Source organism: Siphateles boraxobius, unplaced genomic scaffold (assembly GCF_051911475.1).
Source record: "Siphateles boraxobius isolate OS27281-9 unplaced genomic scaffold, OSU_SipBor_1 18, whole genome shotgun sequence".
Lineage (NCBI taxonomy): Eukaryota > Metazoa > Chordata > Actinopteri > Cypriniformes > Leuciscidae > Siphateles > Siphateles boraxobius.
Window position 1 is genome coordinate 7,888,967 of NW_027508788.1, and position 22,905 is coordinate 7,911,871.

The 22,905-nt window shown below is 39.5% G+C and overlaps 1 protein-coding gene across 4 annotated transcripts in view; it reads right to left on the bottom strand.

Annotated features, from left to right (window-relative positions):
• Positions 1-22,905, bottom strand: part of igsf9bb (immunoglobulin superfamily, member 9Bb) — a 143,844-nt gene that overhangs the window by 10,474 nt on the left and 110,465 nt on the right. For all 4 annotated transcript variants that reach the window (XM_077233172.1, XM_077233173.1, XM_077233174.1 and 1 more), the window contains exons 13-17: positions 20,544-20,719; positions 18,354-18,580; positions 17,780-17,864; positions 16,291-16,452; positions 14,809-14,854 (exon numbers count right to left, since the gene is read on the bottom strand). In XM_077233172.1, the coding sequence (XP_077089287.1) occupies positions 14,809-14,854; positions 16,291-16,452; positions 17,780-17,864; positions 18,354-18,580; positions 20,544-20,719 (696 nt within the window). The remainder of the gene's footprint in view (positions 1-14,808; positions 14,855-16,290; positions 16,453-17,779; positions 17,865-18,353; positions 18,581-20,543; positions 20,720-22,905) is intronic.

A 22,905-nucleotide genomic window follows, 5' to 3' on the forward strand; every position in this document is an offset into this window, starting at 1 on the left:
AAATGCGCTTGGCAGTGAGCATCTTGAATGGCAGCCTGTGAAGGGAGCGGTTCAGCACGCGCAGGTCCAGGATTGGCCTTAACCCACCGGATTTCACTTCCTGAAGATTCTTGCCCGCCCTGTGATGCTGCGATGGACAACAGATCCGATTCTGGAACATCAAAGGAAACCCGCGCGGGGTCCGAAGACGGGCCCGCGGGCGTCCCGTGATCGCTCCCGGGTTGCGTCAATAAAGAGGGGGGCATGGGGCACGGACGGATAGTCGGCGCCTTTGTTCCACTCCAACACCCTCAGGTCACCCTGGCCACCAGCCGAAGTAGCACCTCACGTGGAGAGTGTTAGATCGGGGTGTGGATGAGGTGACTCTCTCTCAAACGAGATCATTGAGTCTCGACCGTAATGACGCGATGGTCATGTTCCCGCGAGGAGAACGTGAGTCATCCACAAACGCTGCTCTAGCGTGATCAAGCCCAAGCACGCAGAGCAGAGAATGTGCCCATCAAAATCAGAAATGAGTCAACCGCAACCAGAAATGAACGGGCGAGCCGTCTTTAAAAAGCCCTTTTGTGAGAGAAAGAAAACTCTTGAGAGTTTTGAAGCGCCCGGGGAGAAACACACTCACTGGCAAACCACTGCACAGATAAGCAGGAAGCGCGCACTCGCCGGGAGATCGCCGAAACTCGCTCGTCTGTAAGAAGCTGACAGTTCAGAGATGGCTTGTGGAACGAAGAATTAACTTGGCTCCGAAGCGAAAACATATCTGCATGTTGCCGGCGTCCTCCTTTTATACCCACGAGGTAAGGCGGAGATACGCTATGCAAATTCCGCAGACCCATGGCATTTCTTTGCCATTGGCTCGTTTTGTAATACTCGAAGTTGATAGGCTTTCTAAGCGAAACCTCATTCGTCGTCATCCGACGTAACTCGGAGTGACAACGAAAGGGAACAATTATTTATCTTCAAATTAGATTGAAAATGATATCTAGGATAATGGTCTTGAAAATATTTACATTGTAATTCTATGCCCCAGAAAGTTCCACCCTGACAACCATCAGAGAAATAATGTTTAATTCAAAATAAAGCCATTTTGTGCTCTATATGAGATAAAAATGTGTTGTTGTAATTTTCACTCTTTTTTTCTGGATATATCTTGTCATAACTCATCCTTGGTAAGCCCTTATACTCTCCAGTCACCACTGTTTGAATATCATAACTAATTCATTTTTAACATTATTGTTTCCTCAAAAATTAATTATAGTGTTTGTGTGTGTGTATTGTAGACAAAATATATCATCAAGAAATATTAATCATAGAAGGTGACATTTTCAAAGACATTCAACTGAGAGTATCCATGTGACCAAACAACGAGAAGTAACAAGCATAGTCCAGAAAAGAAGAGAGCAAATCAGGAAATGTTAGAGACATAATACTTTATTCAGTAACAAATGTACATGTAATGGCTGAAGCTTTGTTTTTGCTGAATCATTACAGCATGCACTTTCACTTGTAATGGCTGCGGTGACGGAGCTGGGTTTCCATGGCAACTGCCTATTGATGACCACCATTCAGGTGCAATGACGTTATGCTTGCTCCAAGCAACAATACAGTGCACTATTAAGCAGGCTTTTCCCAAGCCAAGCATAAGGGAACACACAATTCACACTCTTCGGTAAAAAAAGTCCACACTTTCCAACATTGTTCTCACAAATGTTTAAAAGCATAATATGCAATATGTCTGTCAAAAAAATTTAAAGAAATCTAAACACACAGATAGATCTGACTAGATATTGACTTGCTAATCAAAAAGGCTTTGCTTTCATTTTGCAAGAGTAAACATGTTTTGGATAAAAACATTGATAAAACATCAGAGATTCAATGTGTTTTAACTGTAATTACCCTTATCAGCTGATCATCTCAAGTTGTTGTCCTGCTAAATGTTGTGATGAAAAATAAAGACCTCATATCGCTGACAGAAAGATGGTATCAAACCTTATAGAGAGGCAAACAAAATTAACCGTCTCTGTCTTTACTTTGCCTTCCATGCACATTTCTCCTGGAACTTCATAATGAGTTTAAACAATCTTCAAACTGAGACTCAATTCTGATTCTACTGTAGCTTACATTGGAAATTCATATAGTTGCTATATTAGGTCACACCATTCACAATCTTTAAGGACTAATAAAGCTGAGCATTCAAGAATGATTGTCAGGCATTACAATACCACAGTTCAAACTGTGTTTGGCACAATATCTCATTAAAAGCTCATTCTACTACTACAATTGACTGTAAAAGCAATTCCAAATAACCACACAAAGTGCATAAGCTTCACAATATACCAAGATAGTGCAATATTTACCATTTATATAAGTTAAATCCACTAACAAAACAAATAACAAACAAAAAACAATTTGAACACTGGAACAGCAGTTGCTGCACGTTAACCTCTGGTGTGAAAGGGTTTGTTGGTGAGATACAGGCAGTGGTTCAGATGCTTGGGAGGGAGAAATCTGAAACAAACATTATGGGGTGAATAAGACACATGAAATAGAGTGCAAGCCACCCCTTGGCGGCCAGTGGTCTTCATGTGTGCAGTTATTTAAACTAAACTATACAGTCAATTTTGAATGTGTGGAATCATAAAAGTTGCTTAAAGTTTAGAGAGATAGATAGATAGATAGATAGATAGATAGATAGATAGATAGATAGATAGATAGATAGATAGATAGATAGATAGATAGACCCAACATGAGTGAGAATAATGCTAAGAAGAACTGAGTATAAACTGCAAAGGCTTAACTAAATAGAGAAGTGAAAGCATCACAAGAATCAAAACTCATATCCCCACACTCATCTCGCACATTAAGTGTGTCATCTCAAAGCCAAGGCCCAGCCATGTAGTGAGTGACTTGACTTTGGGGAGCAGTATTAAGTTTGATTCAGAGATTGTCTGTAAAATATTTGTAAGAAATTTCGATAAAAAGCTAAATAATTTAAAGTGTTTGCTCAATTATATATAAAAGAGAGTGTTATGAAAAGCTCTCATGACCAACTTGACCGAGTTCTGTGTAGAGGATTCCACAACTCTTAATGCACTGCATCATTATCAAATTAAAGGTGCTGTGTCGCCCTCTACAGGACACATTAAAATCGATGCTTTAATCAAATTAAAGGTTCACTCCAGGTTATTTATTAACCTAAAATCTATAGACTGCATGTTTGGTTCTGACAAACAATGTTGAAGGTAAATACACATAATGGAAGCCTAGGTTGTTTGTAAAATTCACAGGACTCATGACCAAATTTTATAGGTTGCCCAAAGTGTAGAATATAGCACTTTTTTTTCTTCCATTTTTTCAATTGTATTTACATTGCGCTTTTCAGAATATGCATTGTTTTAATGCAGCTTTACATAAAATCATGATGTTTCATTATAATGTTAATTGTATCGTAATATTTTCATGCATTTTCGGCCCTGTTCACACCTAGTATTAAGAAGCTTTTTTCGTCGTTTAGATCACAATTGGATGATTCTAAATACAGGTGTAAATGTGGTCTCCACTTTCGACAACTTCCAGAGGTTGTCAAAAGTGCATTCGTCCGGATTGCTTTCATGGTGTGAGTAGACGCTCATGTGGTCGAATGTGTTCGAACCAGTGGCGAGGCTACATTAGGCCCAGTCAGATTGATGGCTGATCCACCCAATCAAATGAGACAACATTTTTGTTGGAAAGGAGTGCTATGTGACAATGACAATCACTCATATACATGCATTTACAGTTGCAGATGGGACTTCGGATCTGATTGACCAAAACATATCTTAATACAAGATGTAAACAGGGCCTATAGTTGCATTTGGCAGATTAGAGCTGGGCGGTTATATAGTTTACATTTTGCCATGACACAAGCAATCCAGCAGTTGAGATATGCTATAGTATTGCCCTACATGAGTACACTGTATATGCGGATAAAGTTGGACATTCTATATCCAACTTTTTTTAAAGAGCTGGTTGATAGTTACATTTTGCAATGATATAAACAATTACACTGCCGAGATTAGCTATACAGTATACACAAGTAATTATACAGTACATGTGACTGTGTGATAGAATTGAAATTGTAGTAATGTAATGTAACTATACCTAGTACTTTTACATTATTAAACTATGCAAACTCCACTCCGAGAAATTATTTTTGTAATTCATAACCACTTACTCCACCTAGAGAACAAGTTTCACCACAAAATAACAATTTAAAAGTAAACCACAAACATTAATTGAGCATTCATGTTTAAAATAACAGAAGTTTTACAACCCCAAATCAGAAAAAGTTGGGACATTTTGTAAAATGCAATAAAATCAAGAATCTGTGATTTGTTCATTCTATTTAACCTTTTATTAGCTGACAAAAGTACAAAGAAACGTTTTCCAATGTTTTCACTGACCAACATAATTGTATTTTGTAAATATGCACACATTTTGATTTTGATGGCTGCAACACACCCCAAAAAAGTTGAGACAGAGACCAAATAAAAGTGAAAAGATTATCTAAATTAGATTATCCAACTCTTTTGAAACAGTCCACAATGAACAGGTGAATTGGTAATAGTTGAGGGTATCATGTTTGGGTGTAAAAGTGCTTTTTAGTCTTTTTAAGCAAAGATGGGTCATGGCTCATCACTTTGTGCCAAATATCTTGAGAGAATTGTCAAACAATTTAAAAAATCACATTTCTCAATGCAAGATTGCAAAGAATTTATGTCTTTTATCATCTTCCATACATAATATTGTCACAAGATTCAGGGAATCCGGAGAAATCTCAGTCTGTGTTGGGTAAGGCAGTAGACCTCTGTTGAATGTGCGTGACCTTTGAGCCCTCAGATGGCATTGCACAAGATACCATCATGCTAATCCGTTAAATACAGCCACATGTGCTCAGGAGTAATTTGGAAAACCGTTTTCACTGAACACAGTCTGACGCTGCATCAAGAAATGCCACTTGAATCTCTGTTACGCAACGAGAAAGCTTTACATCAGTTCTATGTGGAGATGCCGGGAGTTCTCTGGGCCTGAGCTCATCTCAGATGGTCTAAAGACAGTGGAAATGTGTGCTGTGGTCAGATGAGTCCATGTTTCAGCTTGTTTTTGGGAGAAAATGGACATCGAGTTCACAGTCCCAAAGATGAATAGGACCAACCAGACTTTCACCAGCGACAGGTGCAAAAGCAAACATCTGTGCTGGTATTGAGGTGCATCATTGCAAACGGTATGGGTAACTTGCATTATTGTGAAGGTACCATTGACATGTAGGCATATATTTGGATTGTAGAGAGACAAAAACTGCCATCAAGATGACATCTTTCCTGGGAAGCAAGACAATGCCAGGCATTCTGCAAATGCTAAAACTGAGTGGTTTCTAGACACTCTGCACCATAGAAGGGATGTGCCTGCCTGTTTACTGCAGTCCAGATACTGTATGTCTCTTATGGAAAATGTATGACCCATCATGAAAAGCAGAATCAGGCAATGATGACCACAGACTGCTGAGCGGCTGTCTTGTATCAGACAAGATTGGGCAAATATTCCACTAGCAAAACTCCAACAATTAGTATACTCAACTCCCAAATGATTAAAAAGTGTAATTAAAAGGAAAGGTGAAGTGACACAGTGGTAAACATGTCTCTGTCCCAACTTTATGGGGTGTGTTGCAGCCATCAAAATTTGTTCATATTTACAAAATACAATTATGTTGGTCAGTGAAAACATTGGAAAACGTTTCTTTGCACTTTTGTCAGCTAATAAAAGTTTAAATAGAATAAAGAAAATAACAGATTCTTGATTTTATTGCATTGAACAAAATGTCCCAACTTTTTCTGATTTGGGGTTGTACATATCTGATTTGAAAACATCCGGCACACTTGCCTGCTAGGCTCCCATTAAATATGTTTATACAAACATTATACTAAAACAGAAATCAAGTTGAAAAAAAAAAAAAAACCCAGAAAGCACCTTTAATTTCACAGAGCTAAGCGTAAATGTTTGAGTCGGGCCAAAAGGCAACAAATTCTTAAGTTTTATGGGTCTCCAGTGTGTTTAGCGCATGGGTTCACAGCCTGCCAAAACAACCGTGCCCAGCAGCGCACATGGGACGCATGCGAGATAAGGCAGTGCACACTGCTGAACAAGGTGCAGGCACTCACAGAGGACTGGAAGGCGGAGGCCTGTAGCTGCTCCTTTCCTGGCCTTCCCAGAAGGGTTCTATGCCAGGTAGAGGGGTAAGAGGACTCCTGTGGCAGGAAACACAATAAAGACGGGAGGGACGGGGAGGGGAGGGGTCATGTTGGCCATCAACGAAGCTGCTTTCCATACAACCAACATAACAGGAGAAAAAAAATCAATGACATGGAGACATAGAATAGAAGGAAAGAAGAAGGCTGAGCTTAAGGACATAAGAAATGATAATGAACATGGGTACTGGACAGTTCATTTATTAAGTGACACTGTTAAACATCTTTCACATATTTTAAGGCATATGCATGCAGGGATATCAAGGCCAGCTTGGATCCATGCAGTCTCCTTATTTTGATATACCAGTAGACATTAAGAGGCTTATTTGAGATTCCTGGCAAAAGCAGCTCATATACAGTGGAGTGCAAAGATCTGTGACTTACTGCTCCAGGTTGCATAAAAACGAACATGTATGTGTGTGTGTGTGTGTGTGTGTGTGTGTGTGTGTGTGTGTGTGTGTGTGTGTGTGTGTGTGTGTGTGTGTGTGTGTGTGTGTGTGTGTGTGTGTGTGTTTCTTTCTTTCTTTCTTTCTTTCTTTCTCTAATTTTTGCCCCCACTGTATAATTTTGCAAAGCACAAGCCTATGTAAAAAGAGGTACAATAACTCAAAATGAAATCATACTTGATGCCATAATAATACTGTCGATAAACAGGTGTTACGTAACTAAAATAATCAGTAAAAAATTATTTCAGTGCTATACTTAAGCACTACCACAAACATATAACATATCCCAGCATGACATGAAATAAAGTGAACATTAATAGCAGCATGTTTTTAAATGGCACCACTATGGAGGTTATGACTGACATCATATCAGAGCTAACCCACTTATTTAGCTTATTAAAATATGTATGAAGGAGGATCATATAGCTATAAATTTAATATTACAGAGGAGCACGATTGTATGCTCTCTATTAATTTAAAACTCATCGCTTGCATTTCTGAAGCATTAGAGGACATCAGAAAATGTATTGAGTAAAACAGATTATGAAGAAATAATATGAACAAATACTATAACTATTGAAAATATAAATAAGAAAATCCTAGTCACCGATGTCCACTGTTATTAGCACTGGGAAGAAAGACAAACAGCAGAGTTAGTGTAAAATGTAAGTTAAGAAAAGATACGTTTGCAGTGAAATAAAAATACCGGAGAGAAGAAACTCTGTGTTCTTTAGCAGCTTGTTAGTATACCATGGTAAATGCAAAATAAAAATATGAAAGCATGGTAAGAGGCATTCTTAAAAGCAGAGACAACACAGCATGCACATTTACCATGGTAATGGGTCCAGAGGTATTGTTGTTAAAGTGGTTAGCGCCACTTTTAATGGTGGCTTATAAAACCCTGCTTGATGAATACACAACTAATCAAACAAGCCTTAATGCTTACCTCATTCAAATATTAATGAGCTTATAAGCCCTTATATGTTTATGTTCAATGACAAATCCTATTTGAGCAATTGATATATGCAGACACGCAAGAACCAGTTTTGAATAAACTATCCCTTGAAAGATTTTGACAAAGAGGGCAATCTTCACACAATACATTGATAGTCTGAGTGTTTGGATTACAGTAAACAAAATGATAAAAATAATAAAAAAACACTTTAAGCACACCTATACAATTCAAATCACACGATGCACAGATGTATATAATTAACAGTGCTTGTACTGTACGAGCATGTTTTACACACTCTATTAAGTGGCTGATTGTTGCCATGGGAACTCAAAAGCTGCAGGGTCACTTTGAATCCCTCTGACTCGGTGTCTGTGTAGAAATCAACTGCTATGAGGATGAACCTGAAACCAGGTCCTACTTTCTTTACTGGGGTAGTAAGTGTCATCAAAACCATGAACATTTACAGACAACAGTTTAACAACACAAACATCAAGCAGAATTGCCTCAATCTCACTACAAAACATTGGTCTCAAATGGCTCATTAACAGAAAAGAAAAAAAGAAGAAATTAACATCAAATGCTAATAATGAATGCTGCAAGGCACCAATGCAAATAGAGTTAAGTTTCAGAGACAGTGGCGTTTATGTTAAGGTTTCCAAATTTGAATTCATTCAGGCGTTTCTTGATCCCACCCCCTTTTTCCCTTTTTTCTCCCTAAATGTTTTCCTGTTACTGCTCACCTGGTTAAAATAAATAAAATAAAAAATGATACACTTTATGTAGGTGTTGTAATAGATTCCCTTTGCAAACTACATGTCCAACATATTTTGAATTTTGAAGTCTATTAAACTAAATTTTTTAGTAGCTTGACAGTACATTCATTCAATTTTTTATATAGCGCTTTTATATAGCCCTCAAAGCGCTTTACATAGAGGGGGAATCTCCTCAACCACCACTGGATGATGCGACGGCAGACATATTGCGCCAGAACTCCCACCACACACCAGCTTGACAGGAGACAAAGTGATATGGGTATGATTACCTCAGTATATGGGGATGATTAGGAGGCCATGATGGATAGAGGCCACTGGGCAAATTTGGTGGGCAACCAGTCTTGGGCTACAGGGTGATATGGCTGCTGGCAGTAGCTCAGTTTGTTTTTTTCAAACAGTGTAGCTTTTCCAGTAGCTAACTATTTTTTTTAGCAAGTAGCGGTGCAGCACGACCAAAAGATACATTCTGTTTTGACAAACCTGTAATGTATGAAAGAAGTGCAGTGTCTTCTTCAAGATTGTATTCCCGTCATCTATTGTTTTATCACGCCTCTTTACGGTTTACTAAGGCTGTGTCCGAATTTGAGCCCCTAAACCCTAAACTTGAGGGAGTGAATGAAAACGAGTGAGTGAATTTGGACACTGAGTGCGCCAGAAGGCATGCCGCTTTTGCATTGTTTGTGCTTGCTTTTTAATAATTATTTGAAACTTGGCAAACTGGCAGCACCAATAGTAAGATGAAAAGATTTATCTTGAACTCTGTCATAGAAACTATGTATAAACTTTAATTGAACTATTTAATAATCAGTTAAAAGGGAATTTGTGCCTGTATAATATTATGCTTTTGTCATAAGCTTTTGCCAGACAGAAGGAGATTCACGTCACCAGATGGAAAGAAGCGTAAATGGATGGAGAAGCATAGGTTACTGTAAAGCTCAGCTTAGTTGGTGCTTATCTTGGCGAAAGCCGAATACAAATCAGTTTTAACATCTACTCTCGTGTAATGGAAATCACGAAGATCTGGATACGTCCAGTGACTGCGGTGAATAGTGCTGCTGGCAACAAGGGAAAGACCTTGTGACAGCCTGGAGAGACAGCTGACAGGAGGAAAGAGACCCCAATGGGTCTGGTAAGGGTTAGCTACCCTTGTAGGCAGTATCCAGCTCTGTGTTTACAGGATGCTGGAGACACCCGCCCAAGGCTTCTGAAAAATTAAAGAGGAAAATACCCCTAGAGTCTGCGAGAGCAGGGGCGGAAGATGACTCAATGGTGGACAACATGGTTAACGACTTTGGAATGGAAACGGATATGAGTATGGAGAGTACTTCACAAAAGACTAGTTCAGGTTCAGCAGTTAGCAAAGCCATTGAACTCCAAGCTTGTGTCTATGGCTGGAGCAAGCCGACAACGGTCAGGGGTTTGAAGATTCATCAAGGGAAAATGAAATGCTTGAGGTAGAAGGGACAAGGGCCTCGCATTGATCAGTACTTCTTACGGAGTCAGTCAAGTCAGTCGAATGAAATCCAGCGACAGGAAGCAAACCACAGTTCGCAGGATATCAGCAACCCTGTCATAGATAAGATGAGGGTTTGCACAGTTAGTGATGAACACATTGATTCTTGTGAACCCGGTCAGACTAACCAGCATAAGAGAGAAAAGAACCTCAACGGGCATAGGCCTGGAGTTAGATGGCCAAGAGCTAGTGAGAAAACTGCATGGGACACGGTAAACACAGATCTATGCTTTGCATTGGAAAGATTAACTGGTACAGTTGAAAAGAAGCTGGATAAATTTGGGGACATCATTTACGCATATGGAAGTGAGAGGTTTGGTGTGGAAAAAAGGAAGGAAAAAGTACAAACTACTCCTGGATTGTCTAGACGGCAGCAGAAAATTGAAGGGTTAGTTAGAGAAAGGAGACAGCTGAGGAAGCAATGGAAAAGAGCGGAACAAAGTCAGAAGGAGGGACTCAATCTCTTACAAAGGGCCATAAAAGATAAGCTTGCAACATTACGCAGAGCTGAGCGCCTACGGAAACGCTACAAAAAGAAGGAACGTGCGAGGGCTAATTTCTATAAAGATCCATTCAAATTCATAAAGAAGTTATTCACCAGTGAGAAGAATGGCACTTTAAAAGCATCTAGGGTTGAGCTAGAGAGATATTTGGAGGAAACGCATACAGATGCAAAAAGGCATGAGCCTATGTCAATTCCGTCAGACATCCCACCTGTCAATCCACCAGAATACCAAATGGAGGTCTGTGCACCTAAGTGGAAAGAGATAGAGCAGGTTGTGAGAAAGGCAAGGGCTTCATCATCTCCAGGGCCTAATGGAGTTCCGTACAGAGTGTACAAGAGTGCTTCAGGAGTTCTAAGGATTCAGTGGAAATTGATAAAAGTGGCTTGGGAAAAGCAGGTTGTACCTAGATCATGGCGCCGAGCAGGGGGAGTCTTTATACCCAAAGAAAAAGATGCTACAAGCATCAGTCAGTTTCGCCCTATTTCACTATTAAACGTCGAAAATTTTCTTCAGCATTATTGCTCAGAGATTGTCAACCTATTAAAGAATGGCTTCATTGACACTTCAGTTCAAAAAGCGGGCATTCCAGGATTCTCAGGATGCTTAGAACATATCAGTGTTATCTGGCAACGAATACAATCAGCTAAAAAGGAGAGGAAGGAGCTCCATGTGACATTCCTGGATTTGGCTAATGCATATGGTTCAGTGCCACATGAGCTTCTTTGGGCATCATTTGATTTTTTCAGGGTACCGATGTCGATAACAAATTTAGTGAAAGCCTATTTTGGAGATTTGCAATTTAGTTTCTCAACTCCAGAATTCAGCACTACATGGCAATGCTTAGAGGTTGGAATAATGGGAGGATGAACCATTTCTCCACTGGCTTTTACCATGGCAATGGAAGTAATCATTAGGGCATCAAAATGGGTAGTAGGAGGAGAGCGCTTGGCTTCTGGGATGCGACTACCACCAATCAGAGCATACATGGATGACATGACAACCATGACTACAACGGTAGCCTGCACTAATCGGTTATTGGGGAAGTTAACAGATAATATTGAATGGGCACGAATGCAATTTAAGCCCTCTAAATCAAGGAGCATCTCAATAGTTAAAGGCAAGGTAGTAGATAAAATATTCTTCATTAAAGGTGAGGCAATACCAACAGTTTCTCAGAAGCCAGTGAAGAGTCTAGGGAGATGGTACGATGAGGATCTAAAGGACACAGTTCGAGTGGGAGAAGTTAGACGACAAGCAGTGGAAGGGTTGAAGAGCATAAATAGCTGTGCTCTACCAGGCAAACTAAAACTCTGGTGCTTTCAGTTTGGTCTACTGCCAAGGTTGCTGTGGCCACTGACTGTGTATGAGGTTTCTTTGACAACAGTGGATAAGCTGGAAGCGTTAATAAGTTCATACATCAGGAAATGGTTGGGAGTTCCACGCTGCCTCAGCAGAGTGGGACTTTATAGTAAAGGAGTATTGCAGCTGCCAGTCTCTGCTTTAACCGAAGAGTTTAAGTGTGCCAAGGTCAGACTGGAAATTACTTTAGCAGAGTCACGCGACAAATGTGTAAGGGAGGCAGCCCCTGTGGTAAAAACTGGTAGAAAGTGGTCAGCAAAGAAATCTGTAGTAGAGGCAAAGGCTGACCTTCAAATTGGGGATATCGTGGGACAGGTACAGCATGGAAGAGGGGGTTTTGGGCTCAGTTTAGCTCCTCCTAAATGGCACAAGGCAGGCCCAGCTCAAAGGAGGAAGCTGGTAGTCAACGAGGTGCGAAAGCAGGAGGAGAGGATGAGATGTATAAAGGCCATTTCCCAGGCCAAGCAGGGAGAGTGGGTGAGATGGGAGAGTGTGGAACAACGAGAAATGGGCTGGCAAGACCTTTGGTCAATGGAAGAGAGTAGGATCAGTTTCCTTATTAGGTCAACATATGATGTTCTCCCATCACCGCAGAACCTAAACCTCTGGGTAGAATCCCTCTTGTCCTTTGTGTTCATCACCTGCCACATTAAGGCACATTTTGACAGGATGTAAGGTGGCTCTTAGCCAAGGTCGGTTTACTTGGCGCCATGACCAAGTATTGCGATGTTTGGCTTTAGCATTGGAAGGCAAGCGTAGTATGACCAATAAGTTGCCGCCTGTTCTAGCAAAACATTACACGCAGAAGACAATATTCCTCCGCCCAGGCGAGCAACCACCAAGAAAAGGTGCTAACACCAATTCTCGCCCAGGACAACTGGAAGCTGCTAGGGACTGGAAGATGCTGGCTGATCTTGATCAACGGCTTATTTTTCCACCTGAGATTGCCACCACTAACCTGCGACCAGATATTGTTTTGTGGTCTGGATCAGCACCCATTGTTCAACTGATAGAGTTAACAGTGCCATGGGAGGATACGGTAGATGAGGCATATGAGAAGAAGAAATTGCGGTATGCTCATCTGGCCACTGAAGCAGAACAGCGAGGATGGAGAGTCCAGGTTTATCCAGTGGAAGTGGGTTGTCGAGGTTTTGTTCCACACTCTAAAACCCGGTTCCTCAGAGACGTCGGATTCAGTAGTCAAGAGTTGCGTCGCACAGTAAAGAACTTATCTGAAGCAGCAGAAAGGAGCAGCAACTGGCTGTGGTTGAGACGGAAAGATTCTAGCTGGCTGAGTACAGGCCGCCATGCTACGGTTTCGTAGAATTCTTGAAAACTTGAAGGGTGTTGGTTTATTTGTATAGGTTGTATAGTATTTACAGTCATTACGTTCCTCTGTATATTGCGTGAATGACGGGTGGTTGGGCAGATATTGTGATTTGCGGTAGGTGGTATGCCATACGGAACCGTTGCCACTGAAACTGCATATTAACGCACCAGTGGGGCTCGACAGCCTTAGTCAAACGGGTTGGCGCGTATGGTTGGGTTGCGGAGAGATTGTGAGATTGTGGTTAGGTCTCAGCAGCACTGTTGGTTTATTTGTAGAGGTTGTATAGTATTTACAGTCATTACGTTGTTATGGGGGGACTGCACTGTGGTTGCAGCTGTTGTGTGTGCTGACGCGCAAATACACTATTAACACCAGACAGAAGGAGATTCACGTCACCAGATGGAAAGAAGCGTAAATGGATGGAGAAGCATAGGTTACTGTAAAGCTACGTCTTAGTTGGTGCTTATCTTGGCGAAAGCCGAGTACAAATCAGCATGAAGTTTTAACATCTACTCTCGTGTAATGGAAATCATGCTTTTGTCACATTGGACACGCGGTTTTGGAAAATGGATGGATATTGAGCGTACATCGGTTGTATACTCATTATTGCGGTGAGTTGCACTCGATAACGTCCAATATTGTTTTGAACACCACTACAAACTGTGCCCTCAAATAGTGCCTCTACAAAAAAAGTAGATTTAATTAAGCTAGAGACTTTTTGATTGTAACTAGTGTAGATAACCTGGATATATGAGCTAGCCTAATTTTAAAAGTTTGATTTCTAGACCTGGAAAATAAATGTAAATGCAAATTAATAAAATCTTAAAGGAATAGTTCACTTAAAAATTAAAATTCTGTCATCATTTACACTCAAGTTGTTGTAAACCAAACCTGTATGAATTTCTTTCTTCTGCTGAACAAAGGAATATATTTTGAAGAATGTCAGTAACCAAACAGTTGGTGGACCTCATTGACTTCCATTGTATTTGTTTTCCTACTATGGAAGTCAATGGGGTACATCAACTGTTTGGATACTGACATTCTTCAAAATATATTCCTTTGTGTTCAGCAGAAGAAAGAAATTCATACAGGTTTCAAACAACTTGAGGGTGTGTAAATGATGACATAGTTTTCATTTTTCAAGTGAACTATTCCTTTAAAATATCATGGCACATTTTACAAGTTTTGCTAAGCTATTGTAGTAAAAATCTTTATTCGTAATCCTTATCCAGTGAATCACAAACGACTAAACTACAGCTCCCAAAACTCCTGGAATTCTGAAATTTAATTATTAGAATTATACTTATTGTAGTTACCTTTTTGTGGACAATGGAGTCCCATTGGTTGAGAACCATTGATCTATAGTGCAAATTAAGGCAAACGCATGAGAGAACTATTTAGCAAACTAATGGAAAAATGAAGAAACTGCTCTTTGATGAAATTAACTTAGCCCGTCCAGTCTATGAACACACTACATCCATGAATTACCGGCCTATCACTGAGCAGTAATTAATGGGTCTTCTAATAGGATCCTTAAGCGAGAGGGTGGACCTGTTAGATGCCTTGATTTATAAAGCACACTCGCTCTGAATGAACTGAGGTACAAGGGGAGAAGGAGAAATTCTTAAAAGACATTACTTACGGAGTCTCCACGCTCTTTCTGCAGTGTGTTATAGACAGAGGGGGATCTGTCGAAGAGTAAACCAGAGAGAAAGAAAGCAATTAGAGATTTCACACACGCATAAAAAGACTAATTTCCTGATGAAAAGCTTTTTGGGAGTTCTGCAGCATCATTTGTGCAATAGTGGCAGTTACCTGTTATATAAACCTCTTCATACTGTAAGAGAACAAGATAGCGGGGATGTCTTGAATGTTAAAGCTCCAGTAGGTCACTTTTGTAAACCAATATTTGTTAAAACTGTCATTATGTCCTGACAGTAGAATATGAGACATAATCTGTGAAAAAAATCAAGCTCCTCTGGCTCCTCCCTGTGGTCCTATTGCCATTTGCAGAAATACACAGCTCCCGGTCAGAAACAACCAATCAGACCAGGAGGAATGTCTTAGTAGTGTCAATCGCGCTCGTGTACGCGCGGATCACCCCTCTCTTGCACAGCGCGAGCGCGTACCGTCGTTCGTGACTCTCCTGTTCAAACTCGTTCATCCAAATGAACAAATCTTTTTTCGAGTCATTTCGTTCATTCAACGAACGAAATGACTCGAAAAAAGATTTGTTCATTTTGATGAACGAGTTCGAACAGGATTACGAACGTGCATCACAGAACAGAGCAAGGCGAGCATTTGTGCTTATAAAACTTAAACTTTTGTATTTATTTTTGAAATGACCGATCGTTTCGCTAGATAAGACCCTTATTCATCGTCTGGTATCGTTTAAAGCCCTTTGAAGCTGCACTGAAACTGTCATTTGGTCCTTGAAACGTTTGTGTCCTATTGAAGTCCATTATATGGAGAAAAAGCCTGGAATGTTTTCATCAAAAACCTTCATTTCTTTTCGACTGAAGAAAGAAAGACATGGACATCTTGGATGACGTGGGGGTGAGTAAATTATCAGCAAAAGTTTTTTTTTAAAGTGAACTAATCCTTTAACGTTATCTTACTAGCTATTTATAACTTATAGAAATGGTGCAACGTTATAAAGTTACATGTATTGCAAAATACATAATGATTTGAGGACCAAGTTTGTAGTCAAAGTATGGGCAGGCCATAGTCAATGTAAAGCATATTGTTGATGTTTCGTCCCTATTAGTGAATGTTCCATTACCGACTATAATCCGCCGTCATCGGTGGTCCTGCTTACTAGCCTGCGCGTTCACGGCAGGCTCCGCTGTGGGGGAGGAGCTGTGGAGGGAGGGCTGTAGCGCAGCAGAGAGCAAGGGGGTTGGACCTGTAAGTTGTGCTTGTTCAAATTTTCAGACTAAGTCAACATTTTCTCAAAACTCCCTACTGCAACTTTAAATAAATGGAATTGCTTTAGACCACAAAAAATCTCCCAGTCTGTTTGAATTGCATCAAAGTTTTCAGTCTGTCAGTAGGGTAAGATGTAAAGTGTATGGGGTTTGGATGAGAAAGAGGAGGACTTTCTGGCCGTAAGGGCACCACTGACCTCGTCTCCTCTTGAGCTTACGCCGTCTCTGTTTGTTGACGAAGCAGGCTGCTAGTGTGCTGAAGAGGACGGCTGCTGCCAGGAAACAGATGGTGGCCACGATGCCTGCCACCACCGGCCGTGCCAGTCCCTCGTCTGGCACCTCAGGCGGCGGGAAATAGTCTGAAAGATACAAACAAGCTCGCCTTCAGCACACACACACAAGCTCTTTCATTCTTAGTTGCCTAAGACGGGCTGTCTTTACAGCTCATTTTGTATTATTTAGTTAATAGGAGGGAATGTTAGAAAGACTGAAACAGAATGAAATAGCCAGCTATCTTGTTTCATAAAGACATTCAAAATACATTTTAAATCACAGTGGGATGCTTCAAGAAATGAGATCAAATACTGAGCAGCCTCACATTTATTTTGATTTCAAGAAGTGATTGAATTCCGACTGTTGTGCTTGAACTATCTATTTAGTGAAATCAGTCATTAGGGGTGGTTGTCAATCACTAGAATATGCTAACAGACAAGGTTTGTCAACAGAACGAAATATAATAAAATACACCAATCATGTAAAAAAATAGGTTTACACTATTGTTCAAACGTATTTTTTTATTATTAGAAATTATTACTTTTATTCAGCAAGGATGCATTTAACTGATCAAAAAGTAAATGCTGTTCTTTGAACTTATTATTCATAAAATAATCCTGAAAATATACATATAAAGCAGCACAACTGTTTCCAAAACATTAAACTGTTTTTTAAGCACAAAATCTGCATATTAGAATGATTTCTGAAGGGTCATGTGACACTGAAGATTGGAGTAGGTAATGATGCTGAAAATTCAGCTTTGCCATTACAGGAATAATTTACATTTTGAAATATATAAAAACAGAAAACATTTATTTTAAATTGTAATAACATTTTACAATATTACCATTTTATTGTATTTTTGCTCAGATAAATGCAGCCTTGGTGAGCATAACTTAACTGACCCCAAACTTTTGAATGGTAGTATATATGGTGACAGATCTCAAAAGTGAATATTTTCAAAAGTTAAAATATAAATGGCTTAAAGTGATTATAAATATTTGACCTACTAAATACTAAACAAACTGGCATGTCCATAGTCTTTGTTAAATATTTATTTTTGTATTTGTATTTTCAGTGAACATTAACTTTGGTTTGAGATATTGAAACTATAAAAAATGTTGTACCGTTGTCTGACTATATTCAAACAAAAAGAACACTAGGCATCCAATATTTCTGAATGTGAACTTGCTTTAATTCTCAAATAAGATGTTCAGCAAAGGCAAAATAATTCACTTTACATCCATCAGATGGCAGCAGAGGCTCATCAGACCACCACTAACTCAGAGTCAACTCATTCCATTAATGTTTGTGTGAGCCTACACAAAAATGTCAAGAGTACATTACAACATGATATCATGTGCAGTAAAATATCACAGTACAGGTTCTAAAATCCTCAGTATGGGCACTGACCTGTGCTAGAGACTCCCACTACATTACTGGGCTCACTGACAAGGCCCTCCATAACTGCTATCACTCTGAACTCATACCAGGCCTCCTGTAAAACAATGCAGAGACATTTACAGCATGTTTCCTTTAAATAGGTGTATTACCTGGGGTCACTAGAAAAATCAGTCCTATGAAGGTTGAGTTGTAGTAGATTAAAACATTGTAAGGAATGTGAAATAATTGGAATAAATTTGCATCCAAATGTGACAAATATGCAAAAAACAACAACTTCTGAACGCATTACTGTGAGTAAAACCTTGAGAAATATTTCTGTCATTTTGCTTTTTTCCTTCAAATTTACATTTTAGGAAATGTAATAAAAATATAATTTGCATGGCTTTCAAATGGTCCTAAGGGTTCTGTTTCGGAACAACATAACTATGACTAAATGATACACACATTTCTACTGCCGCATGAATAATCATTCTAGGTTTAAAACAATACAAAAATCAGTTTATAGTTATAGCTTATTCTCAAATACTGCAGAAATGCCAAAACAAGCTGTGTGTCAAACTTGAAATTGTGATCACAGGCATACCTGAACCAGGTCTCTAACCAAGAGCTCTGTCTCTCCAGCAGGGATTGCATCATCAAGAACATCCCACCTCTCCCCGAGGCGGAAGTCCATGATGTAGTGATCAATCGGCGACGTGTGATTGGCTGGAGGGATCCATGTGAGTAGGACTCCCTGCTGTGTCCGGTTGGCTGTGAGGCACCGTGGTGGGGTAAGCAGCACCAGTGGTTCTGGGGTACTTATAGGAAATACTAGAGGGAAGAAAGCAAAACACTGTATCATAATATGCAGATATTATGCTCAAGAAATATTTCTTCTTATTATTAATGTTGAAACTGTTGTGCTGCTTAATATTTTTGTGGATACTTAAAAAAAACTGCATTTATTTTGAAAATAAATATTTTGTAACATTATACATGTATTTTCTGTCACCTTTGGTCAATTTAATGCTGAAGTATTTGTTTGCTAAAACTGCTGACCCTAACCGTCAGAACGATGGCGTTTTAGAAGCGATAAATGTGCTAGTATTTTTAGTATTTGTTACTAGTATTAGTATTTCTTCTAGTAGCGTTTTTTGTAACACGTTACTTAAAGCCTTTATGTATGATGCATTATAAAGGTATTAATAATGTACATTATAATGCATTATATGTTTTCATAAATAATTGTGACCAAAGCTAAAAAGCATTATAATATTTGCAGATTAATTATTACATCTGAAATTGGTTGTTTGTCATGAGGAGGTTTAATGTATTATACTTTCTAAAGTATTGGGACACCTGAACATGACACCAACAGGGACTTAAATTACATTGTATTCTAAATACATAGACATTAATATGGAGTTGGCCCGACCTTTGCAGCTTTAACAGATTCCACTCTTCTGGCAAGGCTTAACAATAATTTTAGAGATTTTCTGTGAGAATTCTTGCCCATTCAACCAATAGAGAATGGATGAAATAGCCAAAAGGTCTAAATGGACCTTGCTTTGTGTCACAGTCACAGTCATGCTGGAATAGAAAAGGGCCTTCCCCCAAATGTTTCTACAAAGTTGGAAGCATAGTATTGTCCAAAATGTCTTGGTTTGCCGAAGCATTAAGATTTCCCTTCACTGGAAGTAAGGGACCTAGCCCTAACCCCTAAAAACAGCTCCATACCTTTATGCCTCCTTCACCAAACTTTACAGTTGCAGTCAGGTGGATAAAGTTTAACTGGCAATCTGCCAAACCCAGATTCACCCATCAGACTGCCAAACAGAGAAGCGCGATTTGTCACTCCACAGAACATGTATCCACTGCTTTAAAGTTCAGTGGCGGCATGCTTACATCCCTCCATCAGATGCTTGTCATTGTACTTGATGATGAGGCTTGCATGCAAGTGCTCAGCCATGAAAACCCATTCCATGAAGCTGCCGCACAGTATTTGTGCTGATATTAATGCCAGTGGAAGTTTTGAACTCTTGATGACTCTTGCAGACTTTTACGCACCATGCGCCTCGGCACTCAGTGACCTCGCTCTGTGACATCACATGGTCTTCCTCTTTGCGGCGGAGTTGCTGGTGTTCCTAAACGCTTTCCAATAATACCACTTACAGTTGCTGTTGCACGCAGAATATCTATCAGGGATGAAATTTCATAAACTGACATAGTGCAAAAGTGGCATCCTATAGACAGTACCACGGTTGAAATCCCTGAGATTTTTCAAAACGACCAACAAACCATAGTGAGGGACGATGGGGGTATGTGGCGAGCAGGACGAGGCCAAGGCCCGTGGGAGAACGGCGCGAGGCTGGTTGCGTGATTGCTGATGAGCGACACCTGTGCGACACACAGGTCTCGTACCGTCCTCCCAAGGCCCTTGAGCTCGTCCTGCTCGCCACACACACATTTGTAAATGCAGACTGCACGGCTAGGTGGTTGATTTCATATATACAGCTGTGGCAGTGGGTCTGACTGAAACAACTGAATTCAATAATTAAGAGGTGTGGCCCAATACTTTTGTCCATAGTGTATATAACATGGTGTAATATAGTAACAAGAATTTGTTGCTTCTTTAGAAGTACTAAAATAAATCAGTAAGGAATCATAATTGTTAAGAGTCAGAATTTCTACTTTAATTGTTAAATTCTTAGCGTTTCTAACCCTACTATAAAACAAATTTCTGTCAGGCAGAGATGAACTTGTCATTGAATGTTGGATCGCACGGGTGACCAACCTAGTGTGTTCACAGTGACGACCTCGCTGAACGGGCCCGTCCCCAGCTTGTTCTGGGCCAGGACGCTGAATTGGTAGGCCGTCTCGGGCTCCAGACCTTGCACCAGGAGCCAGTGCTGCCCGCTGGGCACAGGCATGGACAGCCAGTCATGCGGTCCTAACTGCTCCCTCTTCACCCTGCAGGAGGAGTCACATGCACAGATGGAAAAAGTTGTCATGCATGCACATACGCTCGGATAATGATTATCACATCGCTCACAACACTGATGAGAGCACTGCCTGCAGCTTTATGGAAAAAGACAGCTTGTTTGGCTCAGTGTGAGTGCTCAGTGATATCCAATAATACAAAACTGTCTCACTATTTCACAGAGGAAATCATGAAGAATGCAACCTACATCTCTCTGGCTCTCTTGGGAATGACCTATGGCTTGAAATGAGTCTTGTGGACAATCTCTTAGAGGAAACAGTAAGAATGGCTGCAAAGTTGTGGATAAGTGGAATAGAAAGTATATTTGGTCACACTTTAGAATAGGGTTCAATTCTCAATATTAACTTACTATTCACCACGATGTTTGCAATAAACTCTAATTACAGCTTATTAATAGTTAGTAAGGTAGTTGTTAAGTTTTGGTATTGGGTAGGAGGGATGAATAATATCGTCATGCAGAATAAGGCATTAATATGTGCTTTATAAGTACTAATAACCATTGTCCTAGTAATATGCATGCTAATAAGCAACTAATTAATAGTGAGAATTGGACCCTACACAGTAATATATTACTGTGTATTTTAACATTTTGATTTTTTATATTTACAATGTATTGCTTTTTTAGGTACAGCAGCCAGTGACATCATGCCCTATTGCACACATCCATTGCAAGTGTGACTGCATCTACAACCAGTATTCTGATAAACTACTGCTCTTGGCATGCATGGAATGACGCCTGACGGATGTCCTATTGTTCCTATTGGTGTGAGTCATAATATTTGACTGAGGTATAATTGATCACTTCCTCCATGCCCTTATAACATGAGAGTTCACAGGCTCTTGAGATGTGTGTTATTCACAGCATCTCAGCTGTCGCTCAGCACCTCTCCTGCAATACACAGGAATGGACGGAACACGCCAACTATCTGCGTCAACGAGGTTGACGGAAGCTGTTGTTTAATCTCACATGGATCACCTTTAAAGGCCATTCACACACAACCTTTAAAGCATGAGTCACACTGCCCAATGTTTCAAATGACACCTTTAGTCAGCTCTTGGCACAGGCCGCCGATCGTTCGGGTACCTGTGGTGGACACATCAGGCCAGTGGATAATGATGGTCTAAAAAGAAGTTTGATGCAGAAAGGTGAGGGAGGCCTGGAGGGTCCTCCAGAGGGCCTTCTATTCTTCTTGAACTTTTGCCTGTGTGGAGTGCTGCATTAATGGAAGGACTCAAGTTGGTACTCGGTACAGACTATGAATGCTGAGCACATACAGACCCAGTTTCCTCATATATGACATTGATCTGTCAGCAAAAATAACACTGAAACTGAATTTAATTCTGATCTTGCAATGTACATGAAAATAAATTTATTGATGAGCGAACAGTCAAATGAAAGTTCATGTCAGTGTTTTTCAATCTTAAAGCCACATTGTTTTATACATCCTCTGCATGAAGACTGAAATAAATAAATAAATAAAATTATATATATATATATATATGGTGTAATTATTCGGCCAAAGTTAGACAACCTCTCCATTTTTTAAACAATTTCCAAATAAATGACCACAAGCACTCATATGTACAATACTAAATAAGAAAAAAAGCCTCAAGACTTTAATAATATGTCAGATGTAAGCAGAAAATCAGAAACTGGGCACCACAAATGTATATATGTATAAACAATACCAATTCAAAGTTTGGGGTTGATACATTTTTTTATTAATAGTTTTATTCAGCAAGGATTTATTAAAAGGATTTATTATATAATTTATAAAATTGTATTAAAAATTATTTAAATTTACTAAATAATTGACATTTTTTTCAAAACATTTCTATTTCACACAAAGGCTGTTATTTTAAATCTTCTATTCAATAAAGAATTTTAAAAATATATATAATAAAAATTTTAGATTGATTTCTAAAGGATCATTTGACACTGAAGACTAGAAAAATGGCTGCTGAAATTTTAGCTTTGCCATTGCAGGAATAAATTATATTTTATGATATATTTAAAAATCAAACAGTTATTTTCAATTGTAATTGTATTTCACAATATTGCTGTTTTTACTGTATTTTGATCAATGCAGCCTTGGTGAGCATAAGACACTTCTTTCAAAAACATTCAAAAATCACACCGACCCCAAACTTTTGA